Source organism: Ictidomys tridecemlineatus, chromosome 10, assembly GCF_052094955.1.
Source record: "Ictidomys tridecemlineatus isolate mIctTri1 chromosome 10, mIctTri1.hap1, whole genome shotgun sequence".
Classification (NCBI taxonomy): domain Eukaryota; kingdom Metazoa; phylum Chordata; class Mammalia; order Rodentia; family Sciuridae; genus Ictidomys; species Ictidomys tridecemlineatus.
Genome location: NC_135486.1, coordinates 112,376,728 through 112,398,638, shown reverse-complemented (window position 1 = coordinate 112,398,638; position 21,911 = coordinate 112,376,728). Strand labels below are relative to the sequence as shown.

Genomic DNA, 21,911 nt, shown 5'->3' with positions numbered 1-21,911 from the left:
GAAAAACTTTTAAAATTCTATATTTGTCAAATTGATAATTTTGTTCCAATATGCCTAGATTAATATATTTTTCTGATTACACTCTGCTTTATTCTAAGGCCAATTTACAAGGGTTAACTCTCAATCTAATAGATTTTAAAAAATAAGCTACAAAGCTTTTGTTTATCTGTTTGCTTTGTGTGGATGCACCAGTGTACTGTCAATCTACATGTATTGCCATGTCCACATATATTTGGTACAAAAAATTGACATCTGAGCTCATAAATTAAAATAAAAAAAAGATCCAAATACCTTTGGTTAATATGATTTAAAAGGTTCAATTTAAATTGGAAAAATAAATAAAAGTACAAATGTCTTTAAAGTTACTAATGCACAGTTTTTTTCTAGATGATTAAACAGCTGTTAAAATGTTAATATTTATAAAGTGTCTGATATCCATTCTGTTTATGATTTTTCCTCAATAGCAAAAAACTATTACTAACACTATTGAATGCACTTGTCTGATACCTTGTTTTTTAAAAATGAAACATAAATTACATCTACACATATATTACAGTAGATGGGGTAGAGAGAGAATATGGGATGGGAAGGGAGGGGGGATAGTAGAGGATAGGAAATGTAGCAGATTACAATAATTACTAATAGGGCATTATGTAAAAATGTGGATGTGTAACCGATGTGATTCTGCAATCAGTATTTGGGGTAAAAATGGGAGTTCATAACCCACTTGAATCTAATGTATGAAATATGATATGTCAAACGCTTTGTAATGCTTTGAACATCCAATTAAAAAAAATTAAATTATTTATGTCGGACAGGGGATGTGGCTCAAGTGGTAACGCGCACACCTGGAATAAGCGCAGCGCTGGGTTTTATCCTCAGCACCACATAAAAATAAAATAACAATATTGTCTCCACCAAAATCCTCAAAATAAATATTTAAAAATTCTCTCTCTCTCTCTCTCTCTCTCTCTCTCTCTCTCTCTCTCTCTCTCTTTTCTCTCTCTTTCTCTCTCTTTCTCTGTCTCTCTTAAAAAAATTTGTGCTATCATAAAAACAAGGTTACTATAAATTAAAAGTCCCAACAGGTATAATTCTACATACAAGGAGTCAACAGGTTTCAACTACATTTCAATTAAAGACCATAAATAACAAATATTTCATCTTATTAAAATAGATTAATTTACCTAAATTCAGAAATGTATAAGAGTTATTTCAAGGAATAAACAGAAAGAAGGATCAATGGATTAAAAATTATTAAAAGATTCTATTATAAAAATATATTTAGTAAAAATCTAATAGGTTTTTAAAAATAACGTTTCATATGTATGTCATATTCTGCTAGCTAACATTCATACAGAGTCAGAAAACAATATATGTAAACTTTATAAAATAATATCTTAAAAGAGAGACAAAAATCAGCTTTAGAACCATTTAAAAAGTGGTTCCAGGTAAAAAGTCTTTATGTAGTAAAGTATAATTTTAATATATCTAAGTAAACAACAAAAGGGTCTAATTAAGTAATATAAAGGTCTAAAAATAAAAGATAAATATTAAAAGGTTTATATGTTAATAAGTTGGTGATATATGTAACACAAATAGTCAAAACTATTCAACGTATTTCCCTACAGACAAATATTAATGTACTGATATATTTATATGCTAAAATGACAAAACCTTCTAAAAATATTAATTACGTTGTGTCTGTGAATTTTATCCCCTACAACAAATAATCTTGGTTAAACAGCAACGTTTATTTTGAAGTATTGTTTTACATTACACAGTCTAGATTTTTCTTTAAAAGATAACCTTGGTTAATATAAAAACATCGATAAAAGTTTGGTACATTACTCTTCTTTAACGATTGAAGGTGTTCATGTCTTTCAAGTATGCAAGTCTTTAAGGTAAAAGGTTAAAGGTACATTTTATCAAGTTGGTATTCTCCAAACTAAAATTGTCTGTAATGGTAATTTAAACTTATAAGGATAATAGATTTTATTGGGGTTTTATTTATATTATTTGATGTTTTGTAACCAAACCTTAAGTTACCTTTTACACTGGGATATAAAAATTTAAATGTATTTTAAGAGATAATGAGATCCTAATCTGTTTAAATGTTAATATTATAAAAGATTTTTGCCACATTTCCACATAAAAGAAAGAGCGCTCAGCCTTTTTTGAATTAATGTTTCAGATGTATGTCATATTGTGCTAGCTAACATTCATAGAGTCAGAAAGCAATATATGTAAACTTTATAAAATAATATCTAAAGGAGAGACAAAGATCAGCTTTACAACTAAAACACTTTACCTAGGACTTGTGAAGAGCCCTGCCTTACTTGAGATAAGGCTCTGCCTCCCACCTTACAGCATGTCAAAATAACTTCAAAGTAGGCCAGATTTCAGTTAATTTAGAGATATATTCAAAGCTTGATTTTATTAAAAAGATTACTATGATCTCAAATAAAAATATATAATTCAGCCAAGGTTCAAAATTATATACAAGCTAGATATGATTTACTATTGTTAATTTCACTTTATATTTTCATTATAACTAAAAAAAAGTGACCATGACACCCAGAACAACCAAGAGACCTTTATTGTGGCAGTGTCTGATTAATAGGAAAAAAAGAGAAAGAGAGAGAGAGAAAGAAAAGTGAGAGAGAGAGAGAGAGAGAGAGAGAGAGAACAAAGGGTATGAGAGAGAGAAAGAAAGAGAAAGAGAATAAGAGAGAGAATGAAAGAGAGCAAAAGTGAGATAAGAAAGAGAAAACAAGAGAGGGGTACCTGGCAAGAGAGAGATTTTATAGCCAAAATCTAATGGGCTCTCTGGATCTACAAGCTGCCTTGTTGGCATACAGTGATTGTATCACTGTAGTTGCTAAGGGTGTCATCTTCTGCCTTCAGGCAGACCAGGCAGGGGTCAGATGTGAGTTTCCTTTATATCAGATGGGTGAAAGTCGAATGTTCAACCTTAAGTGCGGTTGAGTGTTCAGACTTGAGGCAAACAAGCAAAGCTAACATTTGTTCAGCCTGCTCTGAACTAACAATAACTGATGCCTGTTAATGTGTTATAGAAGTAAAACTTCATGAACACACAACCTAAGCTAATTTGAGATGTTAAGCCATCATCTGTAGACAGATAATAATTAAAAGGGATTAAACTAACTGAAAAGGGGCTAAAGTTATTTCTCAGCAGTACAGTGTTTGCCTTGCATGAGTGAGTCACTAGGTTCAATCCTCAACATTAAATAAGTTAATGAATAAAATAAAGATATTGTGTTATGTAAAAAAAAATAACTCTGAAGTTACAAACATAAAAGGTAAACAGAGTATTCTCAGTATAAGACTGATAAAACTAACTTGCTGAATGTTAAAGGTCAAACTTAAAAATTAAGGTTAAAATAAAGGGGCCAAGAAAACCAATATTTGGCTCTTGCCCTCTGAGTCAGCCTGAACCCAGGAGAGGGAGAAGAGCTTTGCAACTCTGGGCCTCATAACCTCCTGATAAGGGAGATTAATGCGACCACTGAAGAACAGAGAGCCAATGAGTGTACATGCTGCAAAAGAGGAGGATCATTAAAAAGGGGAGACATGCCTGATGCTTCCAAGGGAAGCAACATGGTCAGCAAGACCTTGACCCATCCTAATGCAGATGGCACTAGCAGAGCTGAAATGCTCCTCACAAGTTCCCCAAGAGTGTCTTCCAAGGAAACTCAGCTGACTCTTACCAATAGATAGGAAAAAGTTCAGTTTGACCAGCTTGGTCTTAAACACCTAGCAAAAGCAGTTAAAACCCAAAGCACAGCCATTCCTGGGCATTTAAAATAAACAATAGTTATTTTAATGTAACATAAAATGTACACTTGTGTTAACACCCCCCAAAATAAGTAAGACTGGAGGCAACAAAAGAAAAAATTTTAGGCAAGAATTCCTGATAATAAAAATTGCCAGAGTCAGAAGTTTTTAGTCAGGTTAAGGCCTACATATTTTCCTAACCACATACACAAGTAGACTTAATCAGTGTTTGCTAGTATAATTATTTTCCCCTAAGAAACAAAAATATCTCTACTGAATGTAGAGGTCATGCCAATAAAGATATTTTACAAAAATAAGATGACATTATCTAACTTAAATAAATGTTGTGTCTACATTTCTGATAATTCTGACAATGTTAAAGATTTATGTCCAGAAAAAAGGGCCTTCTTAGGCTTTGTTAGGCCTTGTTATGGGAACAATTTCTCAGGTCTTCTGCCTCCTGGTAAAAAATTATTAATTTCTATCATTTTCATAATATTCATGAAAAGATTTCAGATGCTACAACTGCTATTTTGCATTAATTTTATTTACAGTACTCATGTCTTTTGTTTCTCTCAGAAGTGCACACCCCCCAGGTGAATTTACAATCTGTTCTTCCTGAACCAGATTTTTACCATGACCCTCTCAGTTTCTACAAAGGGACTCCAAACTGCTTCCCCACTTCACATCACTCCCTCTTAGCTCGGAGCAGTAAGAACAGTCATCGCCCTTTTACTTTTTAGCAGTAGTAGGTCCCTAATATTATAAAAAAATTATGGTCAGTATAGATATTCGCCAATATGTCTAGAACAGGAAGATGTACCTGGGGAACTACCCTCATGATCACCCTGTGTGATCTCCCAGAAAGAGACACTTGCTTCCACAACCCAACTTATAAGTGGGACAACTCCCCGTTCACCAAAAATTATGCTTCCTGGTCCCACTTCAAACTCTTTGCCTAAATCTCAAAACTGTCAATAACTCGGAAATATGTAACCTACTATATTGATGGAGAAAAAGGAAAAGAACCTGGGCTTATTAAAAGGCCAGGCCCACTGATTTATCAACATAGATAGGCTGCCCCCATTTTAGTTCCCCTCCTGGCTGGTATGGGAATAGCTGGATCAGTATACTGCTTTGGGAACTGCAGCTCTTATCACAAGCTCTAAAAATTTTAAGTCCCTCAGCCATGGAATAGATTTAGGAGAACTAAAAATGTCAGTCTCCAAACTAGAATTTTTACTAGACTCTCTGAGAGAAATGGTATTACAAACAGATGGGGTCTAGATCATCTCTTTCTAAAACAAGTAGGATTTTGTATGGCCCTTGGAAAAATGTGTTGTTTTTATGCATTCTGGGAAAATAAAAAACAGTTTGGTGCTAGTGAGAAAAAAACACAAAACATAAGAAGCTTCAGACAGTTAGTTCCAAAACTATTTCTCATGGTCTCTTTGGCTGACTACCATCATCTCAGCCATAGTTGGACTCATAGTCCTTCTCCTGACTGGGACTACTATAGGGCTCTGCCTATTACACAAGAGTGTAGGTGAGGTTTGACTTATGGTCCTGCAAGCCTAGTATGGTCCCTTAGACACAGAAGGATAAAAAAGAAACTGAGGCCTAATGATGTGCAAGTTTTACATCAAACCTTCTAAAACCAGTGGGAATGTGATAGTAAAAGCAAATGTGACTCCATTTTGGTTTGTGACTCAATTCTGTAAAACAACCATGCCAAGTAGAAGGGTCATGACTGGGTCAAGAAGTTCTTTTCCTTTTGCTATCTAAACCTTTAAGAACATGGAACTCCCTGGTGGGGCATTGTTTCTGTAACTAGGGTAACTGTGATCTGTTTATGTATATGGGGTGACTGGACTCACTGTTATTGGTTAGGCTTTCTGTCACTTGACTGCACTCTCCTGCTTCTGTAACCTGGCTTGTGTGCATTGGCTAGACCCTCAAACATCCTTTTTGTTGTTTTCAGGCTTATAAGAAGCACCCTTGAAATTGTTCAAGGCTGATGTGGGGAACAGCTTTAAGTTCTGGTCATTGGCCACTAGTGCACTTCAATAAAGGCTGGGTTCAATTATATGTGACTGGTATGAAAGTTAGTTTATAAAACCGTTGGACAAAGCTTTAACTATAACAGTACAATAAAACTAAATTACATCACTTCTAGATGGTATAGATTCATTCTTTCATGCTGGAGTGTGGAGGAAAATTAAAAAGAAAAGCCCAATTGAGTTTGGGGTGTTTGTCAGGTTGCTAGTAAATTTTATGTTGGAGGTAAACAAGTCTCTTTACTGATGCTAATCTCCCAGAGAGAGGAAAGATAATAAAAAAAGAAAAGAATAAAACTTCTTAAAATTTCTGTCTGGTATTTTCTGTTCTAGATGCTCATCATTTAGACATTTCTGTGAATTTCAGGGTGAGAGAATTGAGATTTAGGAGGGAAGAATGTGCTAGGAGAGGTTCACAGAAAAGAGGGAATTGTTCAGTCAGCCTCCCAGGGAATCTGAGGGGCTATGGTGTATTTTACAAATGGTTCTACAGCCAGGAGGGCACAGGAATCAAAATATGAATAGGTACAGTCCTCCAGAATATTTTTAGCAGAAAACCCAGAAGATGAAGAGACAAAACCCAAGAAACATGGTTTTCCCCAGAATTCCCAAAGCTTGAAAGGGTGAGGTTCTCACTGCATGAGATAAGAACTTATGCATGAGCTGTATCTGTTGAATTTTGGTTCATCACTCTACGTGTAAACTCAGAGCCAATCAGATAATCCCTGGGAATACACCTCACCATGAATCCCCAAACCCATAGTAAAATAGGTTTCAGGACAGGGAGAAGCTCAAGCAGTTTGCCTAAGATCAATAGAAAATTCTTAAGTGTTCATAGCAATTTCAATTCCATCATCTATTTTGATCTTCCAAATAGTTCAGGAAAACAGTAACCTGATTAGGCCACCAACTCCAGGCTTCTGGAGGACAAAATGCTGGACAGTGACTCACAGATAGAAAGCATAAGGCTGGTAGCCAGGAGGACCTGGGTCTCTATGGAAGAACTCGTGGTCAGGTTCTTCACCATTTTCCTTCATCAGTTTTGAATTCTGTATTTTTCTTACAGTTATATGGGCAGCCTTTGAAGAACTATGCCTGCAGAGTGTCCCTTCTGTGACAAGCTACGATTCAGTGAGGCCAGTTTTTGTGCTGGGTAAAGGAAGTGGGGCCAGGAATGAATCCAGTGGAAAGGCCACTTTTGCATCTCCTGAAATTGGAGGGTTCAAGTGTCCTCTTTGCAGTTGGCAAAGAATCATGCACTCTCCTACTTTGACCTTTGTTTGAAAACAGGGACTTAAAGATACTGCCTTGGGTAAAGACATTGACTCTGGGGCCTGCAGCTGTACAATGAATAACTAAAAGCAGGATAAAGCTTGGCATTCTTCCTTCATTCAGTATCTTTTACTAACTTAATATTTGTGACTGCTCAGCTCTGCACATAGACATGATAATAATTTAAGGAGTGCTTATATAAAAACTAGCAATAGATTACAAATTTATCTAATCTATCTTATACCCCTTGAAGATTGAGTCAAGATTGAAGGGAAATTCAACTATCAGTTTTTTTAAAAAATATTATTTTTAGTTGTAGATGAACAAAACACCTTTGTTTAATTCATTTATTTCTATGCAGTGCTGAGGTTCAAACCCAGTGCCTCACATATGACAGTCAAGTGATCTACCACTGAGCCACAACCTCAACCCCTCAAGTGTTAGCTTTTACAGTATCTTGTTTCAGAACCCCAGAGTGGTTCCAAGAAGTCTTCAGTCATTGTTTATTACCTTCCAGGAAAGGCAGAGCCTTATAGACAGATAAACACAGGAGTTTATTCACTCCACAGGAGCGATTATCTCATGGGAACTACACTGGCCCTTTGAGGATACCAAGTCTGGTAGAAAAACATCCTGAAAAATAAATAAAATTTATTCCTTTCAAGTGATAAGGACTTCTCAGGAGCCACCTAACAGTGCTAGAAGTGAGATAGTGATCTTTAAGACCTCAGTTTGGACAAGACTGCTTAACAATGCATACCTCTTCCACACTGTCCCAATTCTGCTTCTATTTAAACCTTCAGGTCATGCCAGCACCCATAAAACATAACTAAAAACATGGATCCCCTTGTCTTTCTGGTGTGGCTGCACTGACTAAAGTTCTTTTCTTGATTTTTGCAATTACTTTTTGGATTTAGGGGGCTGGGTGAGTGGCCAGACCTGGATTTTGTACCTGGAATGGGACTCCATAATTCTTTCAATTCTTATTTTGTGTAAAATCAATAAACCACTGTGTAATCAATAATGCCAAAGGTTATGTGATATTATGAGAAATCCAACTGAAGCCACTGGGATTAATCTCCTTATATGTTCCTGGAACTTAGCTGCTTTTCATTTTGCTGTTGTTGTTGTTGTTGTTATTGTTGTTGTTTTTGTTGTTATTGTTATAAGTGGACACAATATCATTATTTTATTTTCCTGTGATGCTGAGGATCAAACCCAGTGTCTCACACATGGTAGATGAGCGTTCTACCTCTGAGCACAGCCCTAGTTCCATAGCTGCTGTATGTACAAATCATGAGATCTTTGTCAACACAAGCTGCATCCATATATCTTTGCCCACACAGGTTCCTCTGCCTAGAATATTTTTGTGCCTCATAAAAGACCCCTGCTGAGCCTCCGAAAGCCAGCTCTTATAGCACCTATTTTGGTAGAGTCTTTCCTTACTAATCTCAAAGAATAGGACAACTTATTCCTTGTCTGTTCTCCTCAGAACTCTATAGGCTGAGGCAGGAAGATCATGAGTTCAAAACCAGCTTCAGAAATGCAGTGAACCCCTAAGCATCATATATATATATTAATGATAGTAGAAAGAACTGGTCATTACCCTATCCGCATATATGGTTATATGACTGGTGTATGTCTGAATCATGTACAACCAGAAGAATAAGAAGTTATACTCCATTTTTGTATAATGTCTCAAAATGCATTCTACTGACATGTACAAATAATTAGAACAAATAGTGATGTGTTGGGGATATGGCTCAGTGATTAAGCACCCCTGGATTCAATCCCTAATACCAAAATAAATAAACAAATAAATAAAAATAAATGAATAAAGGCTGCATCTCAGTGGAGAATCACGTCTGGTTTAATTCCCAGTTCAAAACAAAAGAAAAAAAATCTCACAAACCAAGAAATGAACAAACCACCACCATCACCACCAGCAACAGCACTTATTCCTCTGAAGCAACTTCTGTGCTCTGCACACACTTCCATTGTTGCCTTCTCTACTCTTATAGCACATTGCTTGTTTCCACCAGTGTTTCCCTGAACCAGACATTGAGCTTCTCAAGGGCCCAGTCTGGGTATTATCCACTATTGTAGCCTGATATCCAGCAGAAGGTTTTACTCCTGGCATCAAGAAAAGCTGGCTGAGTTGAATTGGGTGAGATTGTTGTGGTTGTGCATGATCCTTTATAGGGAGTCTTTGGTGACCACTTCATCTTCCTGCCTTGTTAATATACCAACAAAAGTTGTCTCTGTGTCAGTCACCTTCACTGTACCTTCAGTCCGATCTGTACTAATTCTGTTGGGAAGATGGCCTCTCAAAGAAAGACGGGACATAGACAAGATAGAGCTGATGGTCCCACCAGTGTGTTTTCATGTTGCTGTGCAGTCCCTACAAGAATATTGCAGTAGACAGAAGTTACCCAAATTCTTGACAAAAGAGAGGTTCATGCTTTCTGGAAAGTCTGCATGTCCCAAACCAATGGATGTGAAAGGAAAGAAAAAGAAAACAGTGGCCTGCATGGACACATAGACTTCCAAACCCCTTGGTGCAATGCCAGAGCAGATACAAGGTCCAGGAACACCAAAATATGATTTGAGCTTCTCCTTTGGGATGATAAGTCAGAATATATGGCCTCCTTATTTTTGGTGAATAGAGGATTAATTAAATGGGTGGACATCAAGTCTGGGCAGCTAAGAGAGGAACAGCTCTGTAACAGGTGTCATTACTACCTGTGAGCCCCCATCACTTTAGTGATGAAAGACATCCCCTGATTGTTTGGAAATAACACCAGTTTTTTTCTAATATCACCATATGATGAACTATGTATCTGATTGGAACATTATCTGATATTCTGTGTCTACTTGGTCTGAGGCATTAAGGATTAAGTGATAAATCTTCAAAGTTCTTAAAAATCAACAGAAAGAGTAGAAATTTAAGCACCAGAAGTAGGTCATTCTTCTTTTATCTGTTCTTAGTGTCAACCTTCTGTATAAACTTATAACCACCCCAGACAACTTTTCCTATCTCTCTGGTCTGTAAATCCCCAGGGATTCTTGACACTAGCCTGAAAATGTGAACTTCTCACTGGCAAAATATGATAAGATTTGAATGCATGTAAAACAACATTCATTCAAAAAGGAAAGTTTGTTGTATTATTTTACAACTATAAACAATTTAATTAGTCCACCCAAACCTCAAAACATTTTTATTTTCTTTTGGAAACACATTCCTATGGAAACTATATGTTTCTTTTTTTTTTATTGGTTTTTCACAACATTGTTTCATGTTATAAAAACATGTGTTTTTCTGAGATGATGTTATGACTAAATCCAATAGGACTTTCCACCTGCTCTGCTTACATGAGGAACAGCTCACACTGACCCAGAAATAGAAAGGCTACAGTTAGTAGCATTCAAAATGAAAACTGGGGAAATACTGACATTATAAACATAGAAAGAATTATAAAGATATTGTAACAATCAGATTACACAACAATTATACAATTACATAAATGAAATAGAAAAATTTTTAAAAATACACAAACAACAGAAACTGACACAAAAAGTAATGCAAAATATATATTGACATACATCATGTGATGAGACTAAATTAGAAATTAGGAACTTTTCTACAAAGTGAAGCTCAGGTCCAGATGTTCCAAGGACAATTCTACCAAACATTAAGAGAACTAATACCAATTCTTTACCTCTTTACAAACATTAATAAAAATATCTATTATTTTTTAAATATAAAATACAGTGAACACTTGTAAAAGATCCTAAAATGCCCATGTTAACCTAATCCTAAGACTTAACACAAAGATAACACAGGAGAACTACAAACTGATATATCTTATAATTATGGATGCAAAATCTCAACAGAATATTAGCAAATGAAATTATTTGTTGTTCTCTCTTCTCTCTTCTCTCTGTCTCTCTCTCTCTCTCTCTCTCTCTCTCTCTTTCTCTCTCTCTTTCTCCCCTTCCCACTTATCTATCTCCTCAAAGTCTCTTTCTATCTTTTCTCCTGCTACTAGCCAACATCTTTTGATTTCTCTTTTATGCTTCTTAGGATCTAATAACTCTATATCCTCATTTTCTACCTCCTTAACATCTCATCCTAAATCAGTCCCCCCATTCTCTCTTTGTCCACCATTATAAACTGTAGATCTTTTTGCAACCTACTGTTTATATTGTTAATAATAATCAAACTCACCATTTCTGTCCATTGTGACAAAACTGTAAACGTTGCAATAGAAGCTATTTGGTTTAATTAAGCCTGCATAATGTTTGCATGGGTATATGTTAATATTGATCTCATCTTTAAAGGAGAGGTCATGGAATTCTGCAGGGATACTATAATTCTATTGGTAGAAACTGTAATACCTTAGATCTGCACTGCTAAAGGGAAAGACATGCAAACAATGTGAAAAAACAAGGGAAGAAAGTGCCCCAAACAAACTGAGATACATTACTAGAACCAATGGCCAGCACAGCAGAAGAGATGTCCAAAAAGAGTTCAGGATGTATGTAATTAAAATGTTCTGTGAATTAAAGAATTATATAAGAAAGAAAACACAGGCAACGAAAGGTCATTTCAATAAAGAGCTACATAGCCAAATATGAGAAGCAAAAATTTACTTCAATAAGGAGATAGAGATTCTACAAAAAAAAAGGAAAAGAAATAATTGAAATAGAGAAAACAATAAAGCAAATTAAAAACTCCATAGAAATCATCACCATCAGACTAGATCACTTGAAAGATAGGACCTCCGACAATGAAGACTAAATATATAATCTTGAAAGTAAAGTTGACAACACAGTGAAGATGGTAAGAAACCATGAGCAAAACATTCATGAATTATGAAAAGGCCAAATGTAAGACTTATTGGGATAGAAGAAGGCATACAGTTTCAAAACAAAGAAATCAACAATTTATTCAATGAAAAAAATATCAGTAACTTTTCCAAACCTGAATAATGAATTGGAAAATCAAATACAAAAGGCTTACAAGACACCAAGTGTACAAAATCTCAACAAATTCTACACCAAGGCACATAACAATTAAAATGCCTATCATACAGAATAAAGAAAGAAATTTAAAAGGCACAATAGAAAGGTATCAGATTACATATAGGAGAAAATGAATTAGGATCTCTGCAGATTTCTAAACCCAGACCTTCAAAGCTAGAGGGTCCAGGAACAATATATACAAAACTCTAAAGGAAGATGGATGCCAATCAAGAATCTTATATCCAGAAAAATTAAGCTTTAGATTTCATGATGAAGTGAAAACCTTCCATAATAAATAAAAATTAAAAGAATTCACAACTAGAGAGCCTGGACTACAGAACATCCTTAGCAAAATATTTTAAGAAGAAAAAATGAAAAATAACAATGAAAATCAACAAAGAGAGGAAGTACACTAAAGGAAAAGCCAATCAAAGAAGAAACCAAGTCAAATTAAAGACCAAAAATAAAGCAAAATGACTGGAAATATAAACCACACTTCAATAATAACCCTGAATGTTAATGGCCTAAACTCATCAATCAAAAGACATAGACTGGCAGATTGGATTTTTTAAAAAACCAAAAATATGCTACCTTCAAGAGACTTATTTCATAGGAAAAGACATCCACAAATTGAAGGTGAAAGGTTGGGAATAAATATACTACACACGTATACTTTGTAAAAAAGCACAGGTTTTTATCCTCATATCAAATAAAGTAGACATCAAGACAAAGTTAATTATAAGGAATAAATAAGGACATTTTATACTGCTTAAGAAAACCATTCATCAACAAGAAATAAGAATTATAAATACTTATGCCCCAAACAATGAGTTATGAGATAACAAGAAAAGGCCAAATGTAATGGCCATCTACATTCATCAAACTCTTCTCAAATTCAAGAGTAAAATAGACCACAATACAATAATACTGGGTGACTTTAACACAACACATTCACCACTGGGTAGATCTTCCAAACAAAAGCTGAACAAAGAAACTATAGAATTCAATAATACAATCAATAACTTAGATTTAACAGACATATAGAAAATATTTCATTCATCAATGAGTGAATACACTTTCTTCTCAGCAGCACATGGATCCTTCTCTAAAATAGACCATATATTATGCCACAAAACAACTCTTAGCAAATACAAATAGAGATACTACCCTGCATGCCATCAGATTATAATTGAATGAATTTAGAAATTAATGATAAAATGAAAAACAGAAGCTACTCCAACACCTGAAGACTAAATAATATGCTACTGAATGAACAAGGGATAGCATAAAACATTAGAGAGGAGATAAAAAAAATTCTTAGAGGTAAATGAGACCACTGACACAACATATTAAAATCTCAGGGATACTATAAAGGTGGTACTAAGAGGAAAGTTCATTGCATGGAGTTCATTTCTTTAAATAAGGAAAAGTCAATAAGTAAAGGACCTAAAATTACATCTCAAAGCCCCCCCAAAAATAACAATCAACACTAAAAGTAGTAGAAGACAGGAAATAATTAAAATCAGAGCTGAAATCAATGAAATTGAAACAAAAGAAACAATTGAAAAATTTGGCAAAACACAGAGTTTGTTCTTTGAAAAAAATAAATAAAATTCATAAACCCTTAGCCACACTAATAAAAAGAGAGAAAACTTAAATTACTAAAATCTGTGATAAAAAGGAAATATCATAATGGATACATCTTAAATAAGAAGATAATTAAAAACTATTTAAAAAAATTATACTCCAGTTAAATAGAAAATATCAAAGACATCAACAAATTTCTAGATTCATGATCTATCCAAACTGAATCAAGGTAATATACACAAGTTAAGCAGATCAATTTCAAACAAGGAAATAGAAGACACCATCAAGAGCCTACATACAAAGAAGAGCTCTACCAGATTCTCACAAGACCTTCAAAGAAGACCAAAAACTAATATTCCTTAAATTATTCCATGAAATAGCAAAAGAGAAAACATTTCCAAACTTATTCAATCACTCTGATTCCAAAACAAGCCAAAGACACATCAACAAGAGAAAATTTCAGACCAATATCTTTAATGAACATAGATGCAAAAAGTCTTAATTAAATTCTGGCAAATCCATACTACCAAAAGTGTTATACAGATTTAATGTAATCCCCATTAAAATTCCAACGACATTCTTCATAGAAATAAAAAAGGCAATCAAAAAATTTATTTGGAAAAATAAGAGACCCAGAATAGCTAGCAATCCTTAACAAGAAAGTGAAGCAGGAAGCATCACTATACCGGACCTTAAACTATACTACAGAACTATAGAAACAAAACCAGCATGGTATCTGCACCAAAATAGACTTGCTGACCAATGGTACAGAATAGAAGACACAGAGACAAACCCACATGAATATGGTTATATCATACTAGACAAAGGTGCCAAAAACATTCACTGGGGGAAAAAAAGCCTCTTCAACAAATGATTCTGGGTAAACTAAAAATCCATATGTAACAATGTGAAATTAATTCTCTACCTCTCACCATGCACAAAACTTAACTCACAGTGAATCAAGGACCTAGTAATTGGGCCAGAGACCCTGCACCTAATAGAAGAAAAAGTAGGCCTAAACTTTCATTATGTCAGATTAGATTCTGACTTCCTTAACAAGACTCCTAAAGTGCAAGAAATAAAATCAATAAACAACAAATGGAATGAATTCAAACTGAAAAGCTTCTTATCAATAAAAGAAACAATCAATAAGGTGAAAAGAGATCCTAAAAAACGGGAGCAAATTTTGACAACATGCACATCATATAGAGCACTAATCTCCAGGATGTATAGAGAACTCAAAAAAACTTAACACAAAAAAAACCAAATAACCCTATCAAAAAAAGGGCTAAGAAATTGAACAGACATTTCTCAGAAGAAGAAACACAAGTGATCAACAAATATATAAAAAATGTTCAATATCTCTAGTAATTAGAGAAATGCAAATCAAAACTACTCTAAGATTTCATCTCACTCCAATCAGAATGGCAGTTATGAAGAATACAAGCAGAAATATATGTTGGTGTGAATATGAGGGGAAAGGCATTTACATTGCTGATGGGACTGCAAATTGGTGCAACCACTTCAGAAAGCAGTATGGAGATTCCTCAGAGAAGTTGGAATGGAACCACAATTTGACCCAGCTATCCCACTTCTTGGTTTATACCCAAAGGATTAAAAATCAGCATACTACAGTGATGCAGCCACATTAAAGTTTATATCAGCTCAATTCACAATAGCTAAATTGTAGAACCAACCTAGATGCCCATCAACAGATGAATGAATAAGAAAAGTGTGGTACATATACACAATGGAATATTATTCAGCATTAAAAGAGAATAAAATCACCAAATTTTCACAAAAATGAATACAGTTTGAGAATATCATGCTAAGTGAAGTAAGCCAATCCCAAAACACAAAAAGCCAAATGTTTTCTCTCATAAGTGGATGCTGATCCATAATGGAGGGGGGTCATCTGAGGAATGGAGAAACTTTGGATAGGGCAAGGAAAACGGAGGGGCGATGGGTGTAGGAGTGATGGTGGAATGAGATGGACATCATTACCCTAGGAACATGTATGATGACACAAATGGTGTGAATCTACTTCATGTACAAGTACAGAAGTGAAAAGTTGTGCTCCATTTGTGTTTTATGTAGTAGAATGCATTCTACTGTCATGTATAATTCAATAGAATGAATAAATAAATAACTTTTTTAAAAAAAGAAATGAAGTACTCACACATGCTTCAGGATAGAAGAATTTGAAAATACAATGATAAATGAAAGAAGTCAGACATGCAAAGCCACATATTGTAAGATTTGTTAATAGAAAATTCACAGTATCAGCAAATCTATAGTCAGAAAATAGGTCCATGGTTGCTTAGGCTTGGGGAATACAGAGTTTATAATGAATTGTAGTCTGGTTCTGAGTTGACAAATGGTAACTAGTGATGGTTGAGTATATCTTTGTACTTAACAATTTAATTGTATAATTAAGTGGGGTAATTAAAAGATTGTTAATTATGTATCAATAATGATCTTATTTAAATAGAGAGAGGGAACAGAAAACATAGTAGTCCACATACTTACTGAGAGAAGCAAAGGGTCAAAGAAATGAAATTTTAACAGCTTCTTGACTTTCTCCACAAAGGGATCTTGTGGGTTGTTGAGGGAATCAATGTTCACTCCAAATGATGTTGCTGTTATCACATCCCTACTATAGGCTCCAAAGATGCTGAATAGAGAAAGACATGAAAAGTTAAAACCAGTGCCTCTTCCCAATCCTTCCACTACACATGCAGCAAGAAGTAGGAGTAAGTTCACATGCCCAGGCAAGACAAGCAGTGAGCCATACACTCACAGTTATCTGCTGGACTATCAGATGACTCCATGACCCCTTTACCCTTACTATGAGGCCTTTATGAGTTGCAAATGAGTTCTGCCCTTGTTCTAGGAGTGATGGGGACAATGAGGTGAGTTAGACTCACTTCTGAACTCAAGAAGCTTACCCAAACAGGGATAAGATTTTTTCTACCCTCAGTCAGAAATAACTGCTGTTTTTACCTGATCCATGAAACCAGGAATGCCACTATTTTTTAAATATTTGTTTTAGTTGTTGGCAGACCCAATACCTTTATTTTATTTATTTATGTTTATGTGGTGCTGAAGATCAAACCCAGTGCCTCACACATGCCAGATGAGCTCTCTCTCACTGAGCCAAAACCCCAGCCCAGGAATTCCACTATTTAAAGGAATTCTTCTACTAGATTATTTTATTCATGTTCCTGAATGGGAATATCATGGCAAATGTTTAAAATACAAAATTGGCTTATTAATTTCTGTCTCTTGAAGCTTCCATTATATTTCAAATAAAGAAAGAAACAAATCTTTACACTGATGATTACTTAAAGAATAAAAGTTCAAAATTTCTCCCAAGTCTTTGCTCAATAGTTTCATCATTCAGCAGTAGTTGCATATTTCAGGGCGAAGAAATTGAGTTTTTGGAGGGAGGGCTGTTCCTTTGAAAGGGAAGAGAACAGAGGGAAGAACTGAGTCTGTGCCTGTGGTAGCACCTGGGGTGCACTTGGTGCATTTTACAAATGGTGCTGAGACGTGAGAGGTGAAGCAGGAACCACCTGTTCCACAGGATACAAGCCAGAATTCTGAAAGTTTGCAGAGGATGCATCACTTTTCAGAAGGTTTCCAGTCGTTTGTAATCTGCCTCTACAGAACTCCGGCTGATTAATCTAGGTACAAACTGAGACTCAATCAGAAGTTCATCCTTCAAATCAAATGATATCACTAAAACTCCTAGTCACAGAAATGGGAAGTTTCAAAAGGAGAGGAACTGAAACAGTTACTCACAGGTAGAGGAGCACCAGGCTGATTCCCAGGAGAACCCAGGTTTCCATGGAAAAGTTTGGGAGCAGATCCATCACTACTTTTCTTCCAAAATTTTCTCCTCTGAGTTTGACTTCCAGCTATGTGAGCTATCTTTTCACTGGCGAAGGTGCCAAGCTTGCATTCTGTGAGCAGCTGTGAGTCAATGAAGTCAGTCTGGCATATTTATATGCTTGGAAAGGAAGTGGAGCTGGGTGTACAGCCAGTAGAAAAAAACACCCCCTATTGCAGAAGCCAGGTGCCCCCTCCACCTTAGCAGTTGGCAGTGAATCATGAGACATGCCCATTTTTATCTTTGAGCTCAGGTTTGTAAAAATTATTAATAAAAAATTTGATCAGAGTTATCATTACGCCCAAAGGTTATTGCTTCTTATCAGAAACTCAAGTGAAACATTGAATTAAATGTCCTCTAATCAATTTTTTTCTCCTTGGTTTTCTCATTACAAAATCTTTGATTTCCACCTAAAAAAAAGTTATATCTAAATAACTACTCATGCACTTTCCTCTGCTTACAATGCCCTCTTGCTCAGAGAAGACTTTTTTAAAATTTTTTTTAGTTGTTGATGAACCTTTTTTTCCTTCTTTCTTTCTTTTTTAATTTATTTCCATGCAGTGCTTAGAATCAAACCCAGGGCCTTACATCCTAGGCAAGCACTCTAAGACTGAGTCACAGCCCCATCCCAGACGACTCTTAATCATCCTTCAAAACCCAGCTCAGAAAAATACTTCATCTAGTAAAGGCTTTCAACACCACATCTTCACACGGAGCCACTTCCTCCCCTGGACAACCTCTATTTTCCCTAAAACACATTTCTCTTTTTGTTGTCCTGTTTATGTAAAACATTGTTGGATTGCACCTTTGTTTCACTTTCCAGAATGTGAACTTTTCTGGAGCAGGGTCTCTGTACTATCCACTATTATGCCCCTAGTCCCTAGCAGAGTTCTTTACAAAGAGCTGGTATCTGGGACGTTTGGTCATTTAGTCAGGTGAGATTGCTGGGCCTCTGCAGGTTTTTTGTTTGTGTATTTTTGTTGACCACTTTATCTTCCTGGTTTATTAATAAATAAAGATGATTTGGCTTGTTTGGCCACAGCCACCTTCCCAGCACATTCAGGCTGTGTGCCAGTACCCTGATGGCCAGAAGTCCCCTAAAAAACGGGGATGAAGAAGATGACACTGATGGATGCACTGGGTAATGTCAATCCAAGCTACTTCCTGTGCCACCATTAAGAGATCCCTGCAGTATCCAGCAAGTTAGACAGATTTTAGAGCAAAAAATAACCTCTGTCTCTGAAAATAATGCATGTCCATGACCAATGGGTGTGAAAGGACAAAAGAGGAGAACAGCATCCTGCACGGCCAGGTGAACCACAAATCTCTACCCACCCATCTCATGGCAGATATTACTACAGAGAGCATATCCAGCACCAGAACTCCAAAAAGATGATCCTAGATTTTTGATTAGACCTAGAGATGTCTGAGCAGGTGGCTTCCTGCTTTTTGGTAAATGGGTGGTTGTGGGTGAAGAGCAGACCTTGGGAGCTGGTTTAGAAGTCTTGTAAGAACAATTATAACTTGTGAGACTCTCAATAGATTTCTGATGTGAGTGATGCCAGGTCTGAGTGTTTGAAAATAATATCAGCTCATTATCTCAACTCTGATTCAAATTCTTTGTCTGATTAGCCTGAGAAATGGAGGATTAGGTAACAAGGTCTCCAAGTTCTCAAACATAACCGAATAATAAGAGATTCAACTCTTGTGTGCTTCCTTCTTTTTTTCTTCTTACTCTGCACCAACTGATACTCACCCTTCACCAACCCTTCCCACATCTCTGGCATGCATTTGAACAAGGAGATATTACACTGTCATTTGATAACTATTGACAATTAACAGCCTTGAAACAGACTGAATTTGGAGGCACCCCACTGAAATTGGGACTGACTTCCTCATGCTGAGGGTAGAAGCTGGAGGACCTTGGGGCTTCCACCTCCCACCCTTGCAGGCACCAAAGAAAATGGAAATGGAAATTTTTTTTTTATTCTGGGACAAAACAGACTAACTAAATCTGCATCTGTACATTTCTTGCCTTTTTTTCCAGATTGCTTTCTCTTCAGATCAAGCAAATATACACATGTCTATCACATGGCCTTTGTTTCTTTAAATTATAATTGTGTCTGTGGGATAGGTACAGAAAAGCAATCTAACTGCTTTCTCCTGAGTTGATGGAACTGCATCAAGTTCAATACTCATTTTACCATCTTTTGTCTATTTATTATATGGGCAATCATCTAAATCCAGCCATCTAGGATCAAGGTAGCTCCCAGGGTTAGGCTGTCAGTAATAATCTTACCATAACTCAAAATCTTTTTTATATTTTCTATATATAAAACCTCTATGGAACTAATATAATTTCATCTTCTTTCAAGTAATGTATTTGGTTCTTATGATGAAATAACTAGGGCTATTATGATTTTCCCCCTGTCTTTTACAGCTCTGATCCTGGTTGCACTGGTTGGGATTGGTACCAACAAGGATGGATTAGTCATTCCTTGAGATGAAAAACGCATCCAGTGCTGGGGCCCAACCTATGCAAAGGTTCTTGTTCTGCAAAGGGCAATCAAAGAAGCCATGCTCTAGCCAGGCAGGGTGGCAAACATCTGTAGTCCCAGCTTTTCAAAAAGATAAGGCAGGAGAATTCCTTGAGCCCAGGAATTCAAGGAAGGCCAGGAAACACAGGAAAAAGTCATCACACAAACACACACACACACACACACACACACACACACACACAAACAGAAGAAAGAGAGAGGGAGAGAGAGAGAGGCATGTTCCTCGTTAACTTAATTCCATCGAAGGTAATATCATCAAACACAAAGATATTTGCATACTAAAGTTTTGCTGTACATGTTCAGGAATGCATTATGTGCCAGAAGACTGCCCTCATGACTCTGGCATCTCCTCTACATATTTAGTGAAGCACTCACCACATACTTTAAAGATATGTTCTATATATTTAAGTATTCAGATGTTTAATTCCCAGTTATTATTCTGGTTGCAGATAGTGATAACAAATAATAAGGACATAGTATAAATAAGGATGGTTCAGCCACATAAAATGAATTCTACAAGTATGAGACACATACAGTCCTTATCAATATGAACGGTTTATCTTCTTTCTTGTTTTCATATGCAACAGATAAAAGTCCAATCTCAGATTACATTCAGGAAAACATCAGGCTGATATAAGTGTAAATGAACAGGTGATCCACAAACATAGTGATATTTCCATCCTTTCATAATGGTAGCCAAATTTGTTATTCCCATGGAAAGCCTGTCTTGACTGGAATTGTCTGACTAAATTTCTCTTGGTGTAGAGAGACACAGAAGTGCTCTGGAATGATTTGTGTATAAGGTTCAAATTCCACAATTTATAATTACAATTATGAAAAAATGCAACAAGATTTTTTATCTAACTTAGTTAAGTGCCCATTCTTCTCAGTCGGGTAAAACTTGATCTTGCTAATTTGGGGAATCAGGTGGTATCTAAGCTTTGGTGGCTAGAAGAGGAAATAACCAACTCTTCTGGGCTAATGGATGGGAAGGTTGAGGAGCATGTCAGGTGAAAGAGACAGTTCCTCTCGTTATTGGACTCTTCCAATGTGTGCCTAACATCAGTATTACTGTAGATTGGCAGGACTGTCTGGCTACTGTGTTCAGGACTTGTGCCAAATTCTACCTATAAGCCAGTCAGAATCCTTGCCCTTGTGAAATTTAACCTTAAGGGAGAGAAATGCTAATCAAATAAATGCACAAATAATATTAAATTACAAATTTTATTACAAAATAAAAGAAATTTTTCTGAACTTTCCAGCAGCGTTTTTACATAGGTGGTTGATGTAACAAGAGATGAGAAATTAAATCAATATATGACCCAGGTATATCATCCCCCATATTTATCCAACAGAATTAATGAACATACTATGCATATCCATGTTTTTGGTAGCATACTTCACAAAACTAAGTTATAAAAGCAATCTAGGTGTCCATCACCTGGATAAAGAAAATATGGTATATGTACTCAATGGAGATTTACTCAGACATAAACACAAAACACAAATAGAGTTATGCCATTTGCAAGAAAATTAATAGAAACAGAGAATGATTTGGTCAGCTTTCTTTTTTCTGTGACTAAAGGACAGAGCTAGCACAATTGTATGGGGAGTGAAAGTTTATCTAGAAGCTCATAGTTTTAGATGTCTTATTTCATAGAAGGCCAGCTCCATTTCATGGGGGCTCAAGGTGAGGCAGAACATCATGGTGTAAAATTGTGT

The 21,911-nt window shown here is 35.8% G+C and overlaps 2 protein-coding genes and 1 pseudogene across 3 annotated transcripts in view; 1 reads left to right on the top strand and 2 right to left on the bottom strand.

The window, feature by feature from the left end:
• LOC101974169 (cytochrome P450 3A4) overlaps nt 1-17,614 on the bottom strand; it is a 60,230-nt gene extending 42,616 nt beyond the window's left edge. Inside the window, 1 exon segment of the mRNA XM_078024778.1 lies at nt 17,544-17,614. Coding sequence (XP_077880904.1) covers nt 17,544-17,614 — 71 coding nt within the window.
• LOC144367625 (cytochrome P450 3A11-like) overlaps nt 1-21,911 on the bottom strand; it is a 492,905-nt gene that overhangs the window by 148,554 nt on the left and 322,440 nt on the right. The gene's annotated exons all lie outside the window — the stretch shown is intronic.
• The window catches only part of LOC144364731 (cytochrome P450 3A4-like), a 382,460-nt pseudogene that overhangs the window by 48,187 nt on the left and 312,362 nt on the right, over nt 1-21,911 (top strand). The gene's annotated exons all lie outside the window — the stretch shown is intronic.